At 52.1% G+C, this 19,395-nt stretch overlaps 1 protein-coding gene across 7 annotated transcripts; it reads right to left on the bottom strand.

Annotated features, from left to right (window-relative positions):
• Nucleotides 1-36: 36 nt before the first annotated feature.
• Nucleotides 37-18,699, bottom strand: TCOF1 (treacle ribosome biogenesis factor 1). 7 transcript variants are annotated; one of them, XM_030458791.1, is made up of 18 exons: nt 18,567-18,699; nt 18,006-18,061; nt 16,115-16,257; nt 15,341-15,447; nt 14,766-15,078; nt 13,879-13,973; nt 13,209-13,436; nt 12,322-12,585; nt 8,102-8,276; nt 7,806-7,942; nt 5,710-5,883; nt 4,980-5,226; nt 4,646-4,734; nt 3,698-3,914; nt 2,298-2,879; nt 1,660-1,763; nt 1,097-1,133; nt 37-624 (listed from the first exon to the last, which is right to left on the bottom strand). In XM_030458791.1, exons 1-17 carry the CDS (start codon nt 18,675-18,677, stop codon nt 1,101-1,103), a joined length of 3,075 nt encoding a protein of 1,024 aa, XP_030314651.1. In that variant the 5' UTR covers nt 18,678-18,699; the 3' UTR covers nt 37-624; nt 1,097-1,100. The 7 variants fall into 7 exon arrangements, with proteins under 7 accessions (XP_030314651.1, XP_030314653.1, XP_030314656.1 ...); XM_030458793.1 differs by having other exon boundaries at nt 1,097-1,130; XM_030458796.1 differs by having other exon boundaries at nt 1,097-1,127.
• Nucleotides 18,700-19,395: the final 696 nt, after the last annotated feature.

Genomic DNA, 19,395 nt, shown 5'->3' with positions numbered 1-19,395 from the left:
CATCCCAGCACAGTAAAGCAAAAAGCTGAAGCGAAATCTCACTTAATTTTTTTTATTCTGTATTCCATAAAAAAAAAAAAAAACAACAAAACAAAAAACCCACCAAAAAATTACACCGTCTTGGCCGAGAACAGCTGCTGGACACAGCTGTTCAGTGCAACTCCAGGGCCATGATAACCACTGTTGTCAGTAAAAAGTAAACCCGAGAGCTCTCTCTCTTCCATAGTAGCAAAAGGACTGACACCACAAATCACAGAAGGGGGAAAGAAAAAAACAAAGGTAAAACTTTCTCTTAAAAATATAGCTCTGTGATGAGAAAGAGAAACAGATGGCTGGGTGTCAACTAGGAGGAAAGCAGTTCCTGCAGGATGGCTCTGGTCAAACTGACTCCTGAAGTTCAGTTCTTGTGCAACCGGTGAGCCATGAGGGGAAATAAACATCTCTCTGGGCCCCAGCAGGGCAGGAGGAGGCAGAAAGTTACACGGCTCTGCTTTAAAAGTCACAGTTAAAAGAAGTTATAAATTATTATTTAAAAAAAAAAGTTGGAATTCTCCTGATGAGCTTCCTTTTCCTCTCTTCTGTTTGATCTTCACCCACAAATCCTTAATCACAGGGATGCAGTACCTTTGGGGAGAGGAGTTAAAAGAGTTAGGGGTGGGGAGGAGGAGAACAGCCTTACAGCTGAGCAGAGCAGGGGCAGAGTCATCTGGTCCACTTCCAGGTGGCTACAACATCATCAGCTATTCCATATTACTTTTCCAAGCTCCCCATGGTCAGCAGGGACAGAGTGACACTGCCAGAGACCGCTCATCTCTGCTGATGACAGAGGACAAAAACGTCCAGGCTGGACATCCAGTTGAGAGACATCCAGTTCTCAGCAGCTAAAGAGTTGAGGTCAAACACATCCAGAGAAGCCAGCACGCTGCTGTGTGACTTTCCTTGCACAGCTCCACTCCCTGGCCCTCTAATCTAAGGCCAGGCTGACTCAGCAAGCAGGCAGAGGGCACACTGTCTCCTCAAGACCAGCCCAGGAGTACTGAATTTGGCCAAGGTTACCGCTGCTCAGAGGTACCAACAGTCGCCACAGGCCATGTACCTTCTCACAGTCCTTCAGGCTCAGCTGTTTTCTTTTTCTGAAAAGTAAAGGGTGAAAAATAAATCACTATCATCTGCATCACAAACATGAAGGAGCCACAGAGGCTTCTTGGCTACCATCTCTACAGGGACATAACCATTGTGGGAACATCTTATAGTCTCGCTCTGCCCCACTTCCTAGCCCTCAGGATGGGAGGCAGTAGCCTGCCAAGCCTTCAAGATTTCCATTTTCTGATGAAAGCAACAAGATGAACAGAGATGAACAACAGCACTTAACTCCTTGGGCAGGTTCTCTGCTACCAGAAGGAGCCCTGGGTTTGACTCTTCCAGGGAAACAGATCTCCTCCGGGAACAACATAAGAACAAGCCCTTCTTTGAGCCACCCCCACCCAACCAATTAAAGGTCACCCCTGGTCTTTGTCTCAAGACAAGCCACAGTCAACTGCAGCCTCCTCTGTACTGCCAGGACATGGCTCTGTTTCTCTCCATCCTGGCACACTGCAGGGATGAGCAGCATTCAGAACACCTCTCCCCATCATACCCATCCCAAGTTGTTGCACAAACCTTCTTCTTCTTCTTCTTGTGAACCTCAGCAGAGCCATCTGCTACAGGCTCCCCCTCTGAAGACACCTTTTTGCTGCTCTTCTTTTCTTTTCCCATCTTTTTTTCTGGAAGAAAGAAAGAAAGAAAAGTCAACTATGAGAAGGGCTCTGCTGTTGCTAGCCTCTGAGATGGAGCAGAGAGTGGGAGAAGCAGCTCCAGTTTTTGATCACATCTGAACCTGAGCAAGCTTTCCAGAGCAGTAACTGGGTGAGGGCAGAACCCTGCTACAAGGCAGCTGCACCCAGGGCTTGTTTCTCTGCTGTTTCTGAGCCAGAGAGGTTTTTGACCCCACCATCCATGCACACATTCCCACCCAGGGGAAAGAGCAGGAAAGGAGAAAGTGCTGGAGGGACAGGTCATGCCACAGAAGATGCATGGGGACAGCATGCACTGTGCTGGACACAGGACAGAGGGGCAGGAGGTTGCTGTCTGCAACACAATGCAGAAAAACACTGAAATGGGGGCTTAGAAACTTGGCATTGGCTCTGGGTGGGCCAAGAGGGAAGTAACCAAGCAGAAAGCTAACAGGAAAGCAGAAGCTGAACATGCATCGGCTGCAAGAACCTACAGCAAATGCAGCCCAAGTGAGGAATGCTTACTTTTAGCTGTTTTTTTCTTTTCTTTGCTGCCTGGCAACTTCTCCAGGTCACCAGTTGCTTTCTTCTTTTTCTTTTTGGGTACTTCTTCATTAGCTTGTCCTTTCTGCTTCTTCTCCTTGGGCTGCCCAGCAGCTCCATCCTCTCCTGGCAGTTTCCGCTTCTGAGATGTTTTCTGCTTTTTATTCTCTTTGTCTTTGCTCTTAGGTGTTTTCACAGCCTTGTCTGCTGTGGAGGATGATTTCTTCTTTTCCTTCTTTTCTTTTTTCTCCTTTTTCTTCTTCTTCTTCCCGTCCAACACTTCCAGTGGTTGCACTGCAGGAACTTTGGCAGCAGTGACCTCAGTTTCACTTCCTGAGCTTGATTCCTCTGACTGTGGGATGGACAGAACTGCATCTGGTGCTGGGATCACTTGGGCCCCTTTTGCCCCAGCATCATTCTCTTTCACGGCCAGGGCTTTCTTGACTGGGGAAGGTTTGGCAGGTTTGGAAGGTTTGAGGCTGGAATGACCTGGCTCCGTTTTTCCTGCCACCTTCTCTTTGTTGGAGGCTCTGTTGACCTCCCCCCCTGGAGGGAGGTTGTTTTCTGTGCAAACAGTGACAAAATAAAGAAGAAAAATCAGGGAACCCTCATTATGTAGACCACAGAGTTAATGGAGGATGGAAATACACACTGGAAGAGGAGTATCAAGTTTCTCTCCCAAAAGCTAAACCTGCTTGGCCATCCCAACTACAGCAGAGCCTGAGTTCTGACCTCAACAGCCCTTTGCACAACTTAACCATGTGCCCAAGAGGCCAAAAGAACCCATGTGAGCCTCTGGAGCAGGCCAGAACTCATCTGAAGGCACCAAGGTCACACCAGAGCAGGAACAGCTTCTGGCTCAGAGTTTTACAATTTGCCAACAAACTGGGATGACAGGGGGATGTCAGGATATTTTATTTCTCCGTGGGTCTTCCCACTTGCTCCCCTTTCTCTGCCTTTCAGACATGACACAGAAAAAACAAGGGGAGGCTTCAGTACCAGCACTGTGTAGCAGCACATCTTCAGCCAGTTTTTAAACATTCCCCAGGAGCCATCTCTACCACAGCACACGAGTGCTGTGGGCACAGGTTTTAGGGAGAGCCCTGCTTACTCTCATTAACTGTATTAATTAGTGCTGATAGAGCAGGACTTAGAAGAGGCAGAGGCACAGAGCCTCACAAGGCAGCCAGGGCAGAAGGGGTGTTGGAGGAGGGAGCTGTGTGGTGGCAGGGGAGGCCAGCAGACGGCAGCAGCACTCCACCAGTGGGCTCTGCAGTGGAGACAGACTGGGAACAGGGCCCATCCCCATGTCACCATCCCTGTCCCAGCACGGCTTTCCTCCTGGGATAAGGAGATTCCCAACTTTGTCACAGCAGACCCACCTGTTCTGTGGTTTGCAGCCACCTGGATGTCTGTGTCGGAGTCACTGCTGGAGCTGCTGGAGCTGTTGGCTCTCAGAGAGGCCTTGGAGAGGCAGTTTGCAGCAGCCACAGCTGCCTTCCCCTGCCCCACTTTGCCTGCAGGCTGGGGGGGAACCATCTTTGGTGCCTGAGGTGCTGCTGGGGCACTGGAGTGGCCAAGATAGCCTGTGAGGACGGACTGAAACAGCACAGACACGTTGAGGAATCACACCCTCCCACACATTTTACCAGACAGACAGATCTGTCTCTGCTGCTACCACCCCATACTCCAGGTGAAGGGCCCATCTTTGGCCACCCACAGAGTGATCCTGTACCCCTCAGCCAGCCCTGCGGAGAGGCCAGGGCTGCCAGGAGCAGGGGGCAGCACTGGCAGACACTGGCTGAGCTTACAGCAGCAAGAACTGACAGCAAGAGGGTCTCCTCTTTGTTCTGGCCCAGTAAATCAGGCTTGGGGGAGGCTCCTGGCCATTAGCATGCACCCACGCACAGCTAATGTACTGCAGATGTGCTGCATGCCCTGCACGTTACTTACAAAGGGAATTTAATAGCTGGGACACGGGTTAAGTTACAAATAAAAGTGAGGAAAAAAAAATCCTGCTGCTGTTGGCACCGTGCACCAGTTCTCCTGGTTTAACCCTTACAAGGCACAACCTCCCATTCCTCCCCCTGGGGAAGGCACCATGAGCCCTGGACCCAAGGCATGGCTGCCTGTGGCAGCATTCCAGCTTCAGAAACCTCTCTCTGCCCCCACCAAAAGGCCCTGCTCACAGCACTGCACTGGGGTGCCTTCCATTCTGTGCTGGCAAACCCACTTGGCACCCCGTTTGCTATGTCTGAGATTTCAATCCTCTCTCTGTCCTGGCTCAGGAGCCAGACCCCAGAGGATCCCAGACTGCTCCAGTACCATACCTGTGATGCTGCCTCCTCCTCCTCCTCACTGGACTCTGAGGAGGAGCTGTGGGTTGTCTGGGTCCCTCCTGGTTTCTGCAACGAGCCTGCTGGAGGAGCAGAATTCATCTCATTAAACCCACCATGCTGCCTGGGGCTGAGCTCACCTACCCCACACAGCTACTGCCAACAAAAGGCCTTCTGCCTCCAAAGAAAGGGGATGCTCTGCCAAGCTGGAGAGAAGGAAGACCCTTCCAAGCACTAAGTGAAGGTGACACACCTCCCACAGGACAACAAAACACTGTTCCCACCCCAGCCTGGCCAGCACCACTGAGAGCATCTTGGGAGAACTAACCAGGTTTGAGGGGCTGCTTGGGCACCTCCTCATCGCTGCCTGAGGAACTGCTACTGTCTGAGGTCTCCTCTGGCTGGGTGGGGGGCACAGCCTGGCTCAGCTGGGTGTCCTGTGCTGGCTGCAGCCCTGGCTTCCTTGACTTGGTGGTGGTGGGACTTCCCAGGAGTGAAGCAGCCCGAGGGATGGCATTGTTGGCTGAAGGAGCTTTTCCCACTGGAGCGGTTTGTTTCAGGGAAGGAGTGGGGGCCTAGGGAGAGGAAGATGAAACTCATCTGTAGGGAAGAATAAACTGCTCATACCCATCAACCATAAAAAGCAGATAGGATTGGACTCCTGGGCCATTCTTAAGCCATTCTGCTCCAGTTTGTGCCAAGGTCAGCCCCAAAATTTCACATGCAGGGCATGGAGATCTCCATCTCCCCCAGCTGATAGATGAAGCAGGCAGCTGTGGCAGACAACTCCTGGCTGTACAGGACACTGCCATCACTAAAGCAGGAAGAAACCTGTCATCCAGTTGGGAGGCAAGAACAGTAGACGTTCCATGGATACCTTCTGGTCATCCACCTCACCTTTTGGTGTGGTACCAGTGGTTTAAAGAGAGCAGCCCCCTCTCTCCCCCCTCCCACAGACTCACTCCCTCTGGTGGGCCATGGCACCAGCCTCAGACTCCAGCAGACCCTCCTGCCCTCTCTGTCCAGGGCAGCTCCCTGCTTCACTCCCCTGTCATTACCTCTCCAGGCAGTGTGCCGTGCTCCAAGGAGACACTGCTGGAGCTCTCAGACACTCTGCTGAGCTGGGGAACAGTAGAAGCTTTTAGCCCCTTGCCTGGAGCCTGTGTGGCATTAGCCTTGGCAGCCACTGTGCTTGAAACCTTGGCTGCTTTGACATTCTGCTGGAACAGACTCTAAAATAGATGACAAAGAAAATCAGGACAGAGCACAACTTGGAGGAAAGAGAGGCAGAAACATACACCAACCAATCCATCACTAACTCCTGAGCCCTTCATCATTTTCAGCACAGCACCAAGGCTCACATTTGTTGTTTCTTTTTCCCTGCTGCAGGCAAGCTCTGTCTCCTGTGAGCCCCTGAGCAGGGCCTCTGGCACAGCCAGGAGCAGAGAAGGGAGGGCCAGCACCCCAGGAGTGCCTAAAGCTCAGTGCCCCAAAAGCACCCACCCTGAGGGAAGGCAGGGAAAATGTGATATGTGGTATGCTTGTAGGCTGCAAGATCCCTGTTCACTGCAGTACCAGCAAGACTGCAGTTGCAAACCCTGCTCTGCAAAGTGGCCACTTTGGATTCCAGGATGCCTCCCACTCCCTAAAAAAATCACGCATCAAGAGTTAATTCACAACAGAAACAATGAAAAGACACCAACCACAGGGCAAATCTGTCCTCAGGTCTACAGGGAAGCAACAGATTACAGAGCAAATTAGCAAGAAGCAATTCTGTTGCCTCACATTTGAAACCTCCCATCAAACTAAAGGTAAGAGGGATTAAAAATAGAAAAGCCAAGGGCATGGAAATAAGACACTGACATCAGGTCCAAGACACAGATGCCAGCAGAAGAGGGAGCAGGAGAAAGGAAGAGTGCTCAGCCTCCTGGCTTGTGTTACAAATGAGGCTACGTGAACAGCCCCCCCCTCCAGACCTCTGACAAGCTGGGCCTTTGTGGGCTGACATTTCCCTCACACCACATCTGGCCTGCAGGAAAGGAGGACATGCTCCACCATGCAGAGAGCCACCAATCCGATGTGAGCTCTCAGCCTTCTCACACAAAGCTCAAGTTACAGCAACTGCCTCATTTTATACAATCTTGGTTCTATAAACATGCTGTAATCAAGGGCTGTGCAGGCTGGCTGCTTGCCCACCAGATGGGGGGAGACAGCCTCTCCACTGGCCAGAGCATCAGGCCAACACGGGGAAGGGTTTCCTTGAGTGCACATAATCCCCCTCTCCCAGCAAAGGTGCTGGCAGACAGGGGACACCTGGACGTGCAGGACAAGGAGCATGCTTGACCACTGAGCCCTGGGCTCAGAGCACCAGCCAAGCCACCACCACCACCACAAAGGAACAGTAGCCACATTCCTCAGTCAGTGCTTCTTCATGTGGTTTCTTTCCAAGACTCAAGCTGCAGCCAGGTTCACACCAGGGCAGCTCAAGGTCTTTAGCTCAGATGTGGCCCTGCAGGACTGGCACAGAAACACTTCAGAGATGTGACATGAAGGGACTCAGGTGAGAGGGCTGGGATCAGCTCCATGAAACTCAGCTGTATCTCAGCACAGATTTTGGGTTGCCAAGGCAGGGGTCTGGCTCCTTCAGCTGAAAGGCAGCAGGACTGCTGTGCTAACCTTCAGGACAGAGCCTTCCAGCCTCCCAGGGCTGCTGGAAGGGTTGTCCAGAGAGCTCCAGCTGCTCCCCACCCAAGGGTGTGGGAGGAACCATGGCGTGGGTTGCCTTAGAGCAACCCAGCTCATGGAAAGATTCTGCCTGCAAGGATTTGGCTGCTTTTCCAGCCCAACTCCCTGGAGTAGGGCAAACAGGACAGAATCCCAGAGGAGGCCTGGGCTTGTGCATCTACTCATCTTCCTGCCAAAACATCACACCCTCCACTGCCCTCAGACACTGCAAGCTGGCTATGGCTGAGATGTGCACCCAGAGGCAAGGTCAGGGAGACCCAGGGATGCTACCAAGAAAACCTGACCCAGCCAACAGGAGGGCTCCTCTGTACCCCTCATCACCCACCCAACCACCATCTCACAAGTCCTGAGACCTCCTAAGAGTGCAGGACTAACAGTGCCCACATCCAGCAGGTCAGCAGCTCCTTACCTGGGAAGGAGGAACTATCTCCTCCTCTGAATCCACATCCTCACTGGAATCATCACTGCTGTCCACAGGTGGAGGGTTTGGTGCTGGTGCTGCTGCTTTCTTCACATTTGTTGGCTGGGGCACAGCATTGGATTTTGCTGCAGGAAAAGCATCAGAAATTGTCACCATGAGGAAGTTACTTTCCACGCTGTCCAGAGCAGGAGCTATCACAGCAGGCTGGGCTGTGGACATGCAGGGGAGAGAAGGAAACCCATGAGGATACAGGTGAGGGATCCTGGCCATACCAGGAGACTTACCAGCTTGCAGAGGCTGCGTCTGTGCTGCAGGGGACTCCTCTTCACTGTCAGATGAGTCACTGCTATCACTTTCTGAGACCTGGCTTTTCAAGGTGCTTCCCACTGCTTTTTCTGTTGGCCCAGTTTTAGCAGCCTGGCTCAGGCTGGGAACAGGTCCAGGCTGTTCTGTTAACCTCTTAATGAAAAAGAAACACAGGCCCAGAAAGGTAGTATTAGTACAGGTGTTGTTTAGGAGTTTAAGTACAGTTTCAGCTCAAGCTGGGTTTTGTTTTAACCTAACACAGCTGTTACTGATGCTCACTCCATCCATGGCATGTAAAGTTTGGAAGGGGATTCAGTTACTGCCTGGAGTGAGCTGCTGAGGACACATACCACTGCATTTAGCAATATGCTTTTGACATGAAGCCCAAACGTGTTTTACTGCACGAGCCTGCAGGACTAACAGTGCTTCTAACAGCAATTCCTTATTGAGGCCAAGACACTGGCTGGACAGGAGCCTGAGGGCAGGAGAAGCACTGCAGCCCTGAGACCCCCATTCCAAGGCAGCCTGTCATTCAAGCACAATGTCCTCCCAGCTTGGGGAATCAGCAGGAGTGGGAAGCCTTGTGCCAAATCACTTGGAAGATTCAGACAAGTAAGTGGAGCTACACCCTAGAACTGCTGGAGAGCTCAGTATAGACAGGGCTGGCACAGGAGTCTGGGGTACAGAGAGCAGGCTGGAACCCACCCTGGAAACTGATCCACTCTAAGAATGTAAAAATAAAATCATTGAATGGTTTGGGTTGAAAGGGACCTTAAAAATCATCTAGTTCCAACCCCAGAAAAATCTCTGGACAAGAAAAAAAATCCTGCAACTCACTTGGGCTGTGCCTTTCTACAGCACCCCATAACACCCTGATGTCCCAGGCCATGAGCCACTGCCCCAAAGCAGTGGTGTTTCAGCACTAGGAAGGTACACAATGGCCAGGTGAGATGATCTCTTCCCAGACCCCACCCTGGCTTTGGCCAAGGGCAGTGGACACTGCTCCTGCAAGGGGCTAAAAGCTCGTGGTGGCAGGGGATCTGCTTGCCAAGAGATGGGGTAACTTCACCACCTGCAGATATTCTCCAGGCTCACAGTGCTCTGTACTCAGTTTACTCTGCTCATTGCTCATCTCCGGGCTGCTCTGCCAAAGAGCACATTGTGCTTGCCAGGGCAGGCAGACCCCATGCAACCCACACATGATGGCAGCTCAATTCAGTGCTCTGTCTCCAGGCTTACTGCAAGAAGATGAGAGAGACTCCTGCCCTGCTGCACAGCCCTTGCCACCCCCATTTCCCAGCCATGTCATGCTGCTAATGCAGGGATGCCCTCTCTTAACCTGCAGCAGAGGATCAGGAGGATTTTTGCAGTGCCTGCCCACCTGGGGGATGCTCCTGGCCAGCAGCCGAGCATCAGCCTAGCAGCCTTCCTAGAGGACAGATTTCACCACATTTCCTGGCACAGCCCCACCAAAGGCTGCCACTGGGGCAGTGTTTATCATCTCCAAGCCAAACACTAAACAGACAACAGCATCTGCATGTTTATCCCACTACAGAACAGCACTCTGAACAAGCCAAGCACATTTTGACTCCGTTGAGAGAAACAGAAAGCTCCACCAGCACTTGGGAAGGGGGAAAATTGCAAACCTCACTTGTCTGTTTTGTTTTGATACCAGTGAGTCACTGCCTCCAGGAGAGAGTCCAGATTGGCAGTACTGAAGAGAGAGAACTACTTGAAACAGGCACAATTCACACGCTCTACTTGAACAAGCAAGCTCTCCTCCCTCTTGTCCCAGGCACTGCTGTGCAAGGGAACAGCCTACAGAGATCAGACTCCACTTGCTCACTACTGAGACTTCCTTGCCACAAGACTGGTTTCTCCCTCTTCTTGGATGCATGTCTCAAGGGATGCTTTGTCTTCTAACTTGGCAAGACATTGAGAAAGAGCTGCTGTACAGAGGCATCCTGACACAGAAAGAACGTAACAGCTTCCACAGAGAAACCACCATAAGCTTTGCACAGCCTTGGGATTCCTCCAATCTTCCTGGGAGGAGGCCACAGTCCTTCCACCCACCACATCTCTGGTCACTGCCAGAGGGATGACGGGCACCATATCCTACAGCATGGTCCCAGGTGGGATCAGACCAGCAGCGTGGCTGAGTTACACCCAGAGAGAGAAACTGCACAGGTGGAGAGCTTCTGACAACTTGAAGGGTCACAGATACTGAAGCAACTCAGAGAGGAGGAAAGGAATTCAAGAGGAAATCATTCTCTCTGCTCCCCCTCCAGCCCCCAAACCAGGAGCTGCATGTGGCTCAGTACAGAGCAGTAACTCAGCTCCTGCATGGCCCATCTGCCACTCGTGGGTCCCTCTGCATCACCAGGGGCTGCATGACCAGAGGGGGAAGCACTGTGCAGCCACATGCACCCAGCACAGTATCACAGCCACACTCCCTCCATTGCTGCCTGTGCAGGTCTCAGGACTGAGACCTCTATCTCAGCTGTGCCACGACATAGCAAAGGCAGGAATGCCACCTGCTAGGGGCAGGGTTCAGGGAGGGAGAGAGACCCCTCCATCTCCTGGAAGATCTGGCCTCTCCCCACAGGGCTCACAGTCCATAATGAAAACTTGCAGGCAAAACTTCTACCAGTGCAGCCCACACCCCTTTTCCTGGGGTGCTGATGGACACACAGGTTCCCAACATTCCACATATTCATCTCATGCCCAGTCCTGGCAAGCAGAAGCCACACAGGGCTCAAGTGCCATCTTTGGCCCACACTGTCCAGGAGAGAGGAAGCAGAGCAGAATTAACAGTTCTAAAAGAAAAGCAGCTCACAGCATCTTCAAGGTCAATCCACACTCTCCCTCATCACCACCCTTCCCTCCCAAAACATGCAAACAACTTGTCAACTTTTTTCACTAGATATTTCTAAGTGTTCAGGGGTAAACATACCAATTAAGCAGTTCAATTTAAGCATGATGTTCATTTTAATTGTGCTAATCCACCCCCACAGGGAAAGATGAAGCAGCTTCCAACGCTCTGTATCTGTTTGGATCTTGCACAGAAGCCAGAGGAAGTTGCAGGATACAGTAAGTCAGTGGTTAGCATATGCCCAAGCAGCAGATGGTGAGAATGAGCTAAGAAGAGTTTGACTGGGAGGACAGGACGGTGGACACAGCTCAGCCTAACTGTCTATCTTCAGACTTCCCTCGTGGTCTCTGCCTGCAGGCTACTAACATGGGAAGGAACAGCCTGTTTGGCAAAAATAGAGCTCCTGGGATGACAAGCTCTTCCTTGAGGACTGTGGCTGTTGAGGGGTAATTGCCAGCTTGCAAGAGGGAAGATGCTGAAGTGGTTAAATAGCTGTTGACAAGATGGCTACCTGCTGCTGTCAGCTTCAAATCAACACTGGAAGGAAGCAAACCTGCCCTAGTGTGTTCTTTATCTACCACTCTGCTAAAATGGACGAGCCTCAGTAGTTTTACAGTGAGAGACCCTGTGGCACAGCTATCAGAATAGCTGCTCCTGCCAGCCAGAGCTCAATTTTGACGTATAACCACGCAGGGAGAGAGCAGCTCAGAGCCAACTGTTAAAGAGATGCGTCCCCCTCCACCCACCTTAGCAGACCAAGGCTATGAAGACAAAAATGCAGAGCCTCTCCAGCTCCTGCCTGTCAATAGCAAAAGGACGTGTTGACAAAGAGCCTCCTTGCAAGGACACGTGAGGCTCTGCCCCCAGTTTCCCTTCCTCCCCAGCAGATAATAGCTGCTGACTTCAAAGTGCTGCTTACAGGGCACTTCCCAAAGAACCCTGCAGCTCAGTCGATGCAGAAGGGTTCAGGGATTTGCCTCCCTCTGAGTACACCCACTCAAGCCCAGTCTGAGTTTGTGGTCCTTCCTGCCAGAATCCTCAGAGGAGAGCCAAGACCCTGCACCTAAGGCCCACTCCAGGGGGTCATGGCACATATAGAGCAGGTATCCAGCAGGTTAGCCCCCACCTTCTCTGGTACAGCTGGGAGAGGAGGTAGGCTGTACTTGTTTCCAGGTAGGATGAAAGATCTTCCTTCTCTGAGGAACCATGAGACAACAGACTACATGCCACTGGTGTTTCAAAGAGATCAGTGGCAGCATTTAAGGACTAAGCAACTGCCTAGCACACCCCACCCCTTGGCACCAGGCTGGATGCAGCATCACCTACCTTCTGGCTGATAGGGAGAGCCTCCTCTTCACTGCTTGAGGAATCAGAACTCTCTGTTGGCTTTGTGCTTTCAGCAGGCTTTGCAGGAGCAGCAGTCGTCCCCAGCGTGGTTTTGGCCTGCTTCAGCACTCCTAGTTTTGGGGCTGGCTTCCCTTGGGACGGTGGAAGGGGTTTTGCTGGAGCTGCTTTGCTGGAGAGCGATGCTGCTGGTGTGGGTTTCACTGGGGATGAGATGGCCTGGGAGGATTTTGGAGGTGTCTTCGTCTGGGCAAGATAAAACCAGCATGAATAAAGGAAAATCCCACAGCAGCTCATTTGCTCACACTGTAACCAAGGCCAGAGATTTGAGCCCCCTGGGAAAGGCAAATGCTTGAGGAAGATTAGCAACTGGCAGGAGACACAAGGCTTCCTTTCATCTAGCTGAGAGGGGACAGTTTCCCAAGACAAAAAAGAAAGACCAGACATTCTTCCTCAGCCTGCTGATGCTACCAGTCCCCTCCAGTGAGGTACACTGAAGCACTTTGCATTCTCCACAGCAGGAAAGCTAAGCTGCACCCGAGTTCAACAAATTAGCCACTATTTACTGCAATTTATAGGCAAGAGGTAAATTCAACCATGACAATTTGCCTCTTCAGGTGGGAAAATAATTGCCGAGGTTTTTTACTTAGAAGTACTGGTGGATTTTTTTTTTTTTTAAGAAAGGCAAAATGGCTTAGTTGGAGCTCAGAGCAAAGACATTGAGGTGCCATAAAACACCCTGTGCCTCTTTCCTCCCACCCCCAACCTGACTTTGTTATACACTACATGTGGTTACAAAATTTTCTATTCACTGAAATTCCCAACTCCAAAGAGGGGTTGCTATGAGAGACAGACTCAGAAAGACACACTTGGGTTCCTGCTGGAGGTTCCTCATCTTCACTGTCTGATGAGCTGCTGCTCTCTGAAGTGTCACCAGGCTTTGCAGCCCCAGGAACTGTTGCGGATGTGGGTTTGGCCTGGTTTGGTGCTGGTGCTGTTTGCTTCACTGCATTCTTCTTGAGGGACATTGCAGCACCAGCAGCATTACTTTTCACAGGTTCTGCATTAACCTGTGCTGTTTTCACAGCTGGTTTTGCCTGGGAACACGGGGAAGAAAAAGCAATAATATAATCAGGTAACACCTCACAAGAAACTGGGTGAGAGCTGTAACTGCATGGAATCTGTTTTACAGAATGCTACCTTGCCCACTTGGGCCAGTATAGGTTGGATCAGACCCACAGGGTCAGAAGCCACTTTCTCCAGACTGCCTGCTATATCCATGGAGCTGCACACCAACCACCTCCTACAGATCAAAGGATCTCCCTCAGCCTCAGGCACAAGGAGGAACTGGGATGGAATGGTTGATGGGTGTGGCAGTTAGTGGGGTTCTCAGCCATAAAGGGTTTCTCTGGCCATAGGTTTGAGGATTGCACACATCCAGGGAAGGGGGTGTTTTGAGAATACAACACTACATCATGTCCTCACTCCTGCAAGGGAAAGGATTTTCCAGAGACAAAGAACTGGGCTTGAAGAGGTTACCTGGCCCACTGGAGCTGCAGTCTCCTCCTCCTCGGATGTCTCATCGCTTGAATCCTCACTGCTGCTCTCAGAAACCCCAGCCACCTGCTTTGACTCTAAAACACAAGTGAGGAGATGTCACAGCTGCTGCCTGCTCTGAGCTCCCAGAGCATCATGCAAATACAGCTTCTGAAGTCAGGAGAAAAAAAAAAATCAAATCTCAGAGAAAGCTAAAGGGATTTGCAGGAAAGAAGGCCTAGCCATGTTGAAAGCATCAGTGGCCTGCTGGGAACAGCTTCTCTAGACAAATGTTGGCCCACAAACACCACTCCCCTGAGTGCAGGCAGAGATGGGAAACTCTTCTTGGCCAACCAAGAAGAACCCTATAGGGTTCTTTTCCCTACAGGGGTACACAGCCTTCCTGGACCCTCTCTGGCAATGAGCTAAGGAGCATTTTCAAAGCTTCTAGGATCTATTCCTCATCTCCCTCAACATACACACTTCAAAGCAGTCAGAAAGATTTCCCTAAAGACTTCAAAACCAAACCACTTTGCAACTGGGAACAAAGAGAAGATGCTGCAGTGCCTTTCCAAAAAGCTGAAAGCATCTGCAGTATTACTTCTGCATCTTCTCCTGATATGCTGTGCTATTATCTCCAGCCCTGTAGTGCTGTGTGCTGCCAGACAGACATCTGCTGCTTGAAATGGGAGCAAGCAGGCTGGATTCATCCCACAGAGCTCTGGACCTGGCTGCTCTGAAGTATTAGCACAGCCTCCCCGAGGAACAAGCTTTGCTCTGAGCTTTCCAGCAAGGGAGCTGGAAAAGAACAGGCTGAAGGCACAGCTCAGACCTGATTCACAACAAAGCTGGAGCATAAATGCATTTTCCACACCCTGCAGGCTCCTTACCCACTTTGGGGGCTGGGGTCTTTGCAGTCTGTGTCTCTTTTTCCTCCTCACTCTCTGATGAAGAGCTGCTGCTGGAGCTTTCCTGTGCTTTGGTTGTTACTGGTGCTTTGCTTTGCCCTACTTTGCCAAGGGCTGTTGCAGGAGGTCCAGGCTTCCCAGGACCAGGCAGTTTCTGCCCAGCCTTGGCTGGTGCTGCAGAAACAGCTGGTGCATTGGGCTGCTGCTTATTGGAGACCAGAGTTCTGCTGGCAGCAGGTTTGGTAGGAGTTGGCAAGGAGTTGGCAACTTTGCCACCTGCCACAGCCGGTGTCACCTACAGAAGATGAAAGCAATTAGAAGTCTATGGGCAGACAAGGAGCTAAATTGGACACAACATACCTTAAACAGCAATCTGGCACCTGGGCAAGCAACAGAGCTCTTTAGGGAGGCACTTGGGGGACATATATCTAAGAGAAGGCTCATTCCAGCATAGGTGGGTCATTTCAATATGAATTCTACACATGCCATTGAGTCTGGGACAGCTGTGGCCTCAAGAGTATTATCACCCTTCAAAGCCAAAAGAAGTCCTGCCTTACCATAGCTGCACCTTTTCCAGCTGGTGTCTCTTCTTCTGATGAGGAGTCATCATCTTCACTGCTTTCTATATTCACTCCTGAGTTTGTGGCCAGGGAGAGGCTGGCTGCTGCACAGGAAAGAGCCACAGAGAAACTGTGAGAGAGAGAGGCTCACATCAAGACAGCCTCTGGTCTGCAGCAAGGCCACAGCAGGCAGGGGTCCCATCTTCACACCTGCACACCCAACACCTCTGCTACTGCCCTTGCAGCAGACAAGTGCTTTACTCTTGATCCTTCTCTCCATAACCAAGACAAGGAACCAGCCAAGATCTGCAAGTTTCCAAGAGCTGGTCTACAGCAGATGAGACTGAGCCAAAAAGTATCAGACACAGGGGTTTCTGTTAGACTGTGCAAACCAACATCCCCCACATCAGCTGCACCAGGATCTACCCTCACCCTAGACAGAAGGCTCTGGCTTTCCAGACCAACTCACAAGTCTTTCCCTCATCCATGAGACAGCCCTGCCTTTGTTAGCCCAACAGACACCTTGGACCAACCAGAAGGTGCTCCACAGTGGACAGTGTTAAGTTGCCAGGGCTCCATCCAAGTGGCAACACCCATCCCCCCAGCAAAACCTAACAGTTTTTTCCTAGCTTCAGCAGACATCTGTGCTCCTCAGAATCTCCAAACAAGAAGGGAGTGCTAAATTGGTTGTCCTATTTTTCTAAGAGCACAAGGGAATAGCCATCACTTGACAAATATCTTCTATAGCCAAGCAAGCTGGGCTGCTCCTACCATTCGCAGCTTTCGCCTTCTCTTTCTCATCCTCTTCCTTCTCTGAGCTCTCAGAGCTGCTCACAGGATCAGGAACTCTGATTTTTTCTGGGATGGCTGCCTCCTCATCACTCACTTTTCTTCTCCTGGAATTTGAGGGAGTTCTGGGGGAACAGAATTTGCATCAAAATGTGGGGGGGAAAAAAAAATCTTGAGCAAACTGGAACAGTTCTAAACCCCGAGACACAGCGTTATCAGATGCAAACACACTTTTGTTTCAATTCAGCTTATTTGTTCATCTGATTTTAAAATAAAATTAGTTTAATGATTTAAACTAGTGAAAACTGTACTTACTACAAGAGTGTTTCAGCAACACAGCTATAACAGGGCAAGCATTTTGCAAGCAGGCTGTGCCAAAGGCATCTTTGCTATTACCAAGTCCTGTAACTACCATAATAATCACTTTAATAAAATAACAGAGCAAGCCACACAGGCAGCTGTGACACTGCAACACCTTCCTGATCCACTGCCAGCTGAAGCACAAGCAAGACTGCTGTGAGAACCTGTCATGATCAGCCAGGGGCTCAGAGACACGATGTGAAGGAAAACAAAGGTGTCTACAGGCACCAGCCCCAAAAATCTGAGGGCTCTGGCAGCTCCTGGGACTGTGCAGACCCAGTTCCCCCTGCCCATAGGCACCTTTCCCAGCCTCCCCAGAGGATCAATGTAGCTCTAGAAGGAGGCTGCTCTTAAGTAACTGCATATTTCAACCCTTAGGTTCACTTTCTAGGAGTTTTCTGAAGGAAAGCACCAATGACCAAGGCATTTTCAGGCCAAAAGTTTATGAAGTGACAAGCCATGAGAATCCCAGCTCATGCACAGGAGAGCACTCCAGGAGAGCTACAGCCAAGTGACCCCAAACCGGGCATAACCCCAAGGGGACAGGAAAAAGAGACACTTGTGGGGTGGGACCACAACCAAGGGGTGATGCTACAACATTAAACGTGACCTGAGCACCCTGCCACCCCCCACGCTTTAAAAGCAACAGTGTCTGGAAGGGTTTGCTGCAGCACCCAGGAGAACTCGTGCAAAGAAAGGTTTCCATCCAAGTCAGCAATGAATTAGAGGGAGGAACCACAAGCCTGTTTCTGCACTGGTACATCCACACCTAGATCCAGTCCTTCCCCAGCTCGAGTCAGAAAGCCATGGGGACACAAGAGCAAGGAGCAGGGCAGTGCCACAAGGCCCAGCATAAACCCTCTTGGAAGCAAAGATGCTGAGGAGCACCTGGAATCCAGCACTGCTCAGGAGAGGCACAGAAGCCCTGTTCCAGCAATAACCTCTCTGCAGCACTGCCCTCCAGCCCCAAAGCAAAGGGAGCAGCAGGCAGGGTGGGTGCAAACCTTCACCCAGGGTACCCAGCAGAATGATTGTGCAGGAAGCTGTGGGGCTGAACATGCCAGGGCTTGAAAGGCTGAACTCAAGGAACTTCCTCCAAGCAAAGGACAGGGGATCCATGCCAAGGGTAAAGTGTCTCTGTTACAGCCTTGGTATTTCAGCACATGCTCTGATGCTCTGTGCTTGGGTCAATACTCCTGCAAAGCATGTGGCTCGAAACAGAAAGTGAAACAGAACCAGGGAAAAGATTTTTGTCACCAGGGCACAACTCAGAGCCCCACAACGCTCCAGTATAAACCCCATCAGCTTCTTGAAACTTCCGAAAACCTTATCTCCAAGCTAAAAATGCTTTAACCCAAAGTAATCATGAACATATTGAAAAGAATCTGCCTGAAAGCAGAAGAAAGGAGGGAAGGCAGGGGAGCACAGGCACCATCCCGGGAAACTCCAGGGAATAAACACGGCACGTGTGACACAGCCCGGGACCCCACAGACTCTTCCTCCTTCCACTTACTTTTCCCAGTGGGTGAAGATATCCTCAAGAGAGGTCGCGAGGGAAGGGAGCAACTTCTGTGGAAGCAGAGGGAAGAGGACTCAGGCCACGGACCCAGATCTGGACGCAACCAACGGAACGGAACCGGAGACAGCAGAACCCCCCATACCCCTCCCCCCCAGGACAAGGAACGGGCCCTCCCCGCAAATCCCCCCTCGTTCCGCTGCACCCGGGGCTTCCCCTGCAGCAGCAGACATTGGGGGAGCAGCTGCCCCCCCGGTACCGGATAGCTTTATCCCTCCTTTCCCAGAACCGGACCGCGGGTCCCCGCTCGGGGCGGGGCTGGGCCAGCACGTGTGTGCAGCATGGGCCAGCGCAGAACCGGTGCGGAGCCACGACGGGCTCGGCACCCCCAGAAGCGAGCCGAACCCCCTCTCTCTCTCCCTCCCAGCACACCGAACCCCCAGGCCCAGCCCGGTACCCGCGCTACCGGCACGCATCCCACCCACCCCACCCCCTCCTCCTCCACTCGCCCGAGGCCCGCTGCCTCCCGCCACCACCCCGTCCGGCGCTGCCCGTTACCTGCCCGGTCTGCGCCTGCAGTTCGCGGGCCGCCCGAGCGTATCCTCCGCGCAGCAGGTGCTGGTGGATGAGGCAGAGCAGCTCCCGCCCCCCGCGGCCATCCGCCGCCATGGCGCGGCCCGCTCGGCCCAGCCCCGGGGCGCCGCGTGCACCGCCAACCACTCCTCACTTCCGCTTCCCGCCGCGATGCCCTCTGGGAAATGTAGTCCCGGCCGCCTTCATGGCGGGGCTGCCGGCGGGAGCCATTACATGGGGGATGGAAAGGGTGGGAAGGGCGGCGGGGATTTCTGGAGCATCTTACTGGGGGAGGCTGAGGGAGTGGGGGATTGTTCAGCCTGGAGGAAAAGAGGGTGAGGGGCGACCTTATCGCTCTGTGCAGCCCCCCCCCTCCCCCCCTCTCCCCGAGGATGTTGGAGTGAAGCGGTGTCAGTGTCCCGAGTAACGAGTGATGGGACGGGAGGAAGCGGCCACAAGTTGTGCCGGGATTCGGTTGGATATCGGGAATAAAAACACTCATGGAAAAGGCTGTCAGGCTCTGAGATGGGCTGCTCGGGGCAGTGCTGGGGTCAGCAGCCCTGGAGGTGTTTAAAATCCGTGGGGATGCGGTGCTGAGGGCCATGGGGTGGTGATGGGCTCAGCGGTGCCGAGGTCATGGTTGGAGTGGGTGATCTGAAAGGGCTTTTCTGCAGAACTTGCAAACAATTCTGTGATTTTCCGTCTGTGAAGGCAGAAACCTCGCTCCTGCAGCACTGCAGCGATGAATCCTCGGGGCTGGTTTAGCACCGGCTGCCAGAGGAGCTGCTCAGGCATTTTTGGGGCTAAAAGAAGC

The sequence above is a fragment of the Calypte anna genome, chromosome 13 (genome assembly GCF_003957555.1).
Source record: "Calypte anna isolate BGI_N300 chromosome 13, bCalAnn1_v1.p, whole genome shotgun sequence".
Lineage (NCBI taxonomy): Eukaryota > Metazoa > Chordata > Aves > Apodiformes > Trochilidae > Calypte > Calypte anna.
This window is presented reverse-complemented; position numbering and strand designations above follow the sequence as displayed.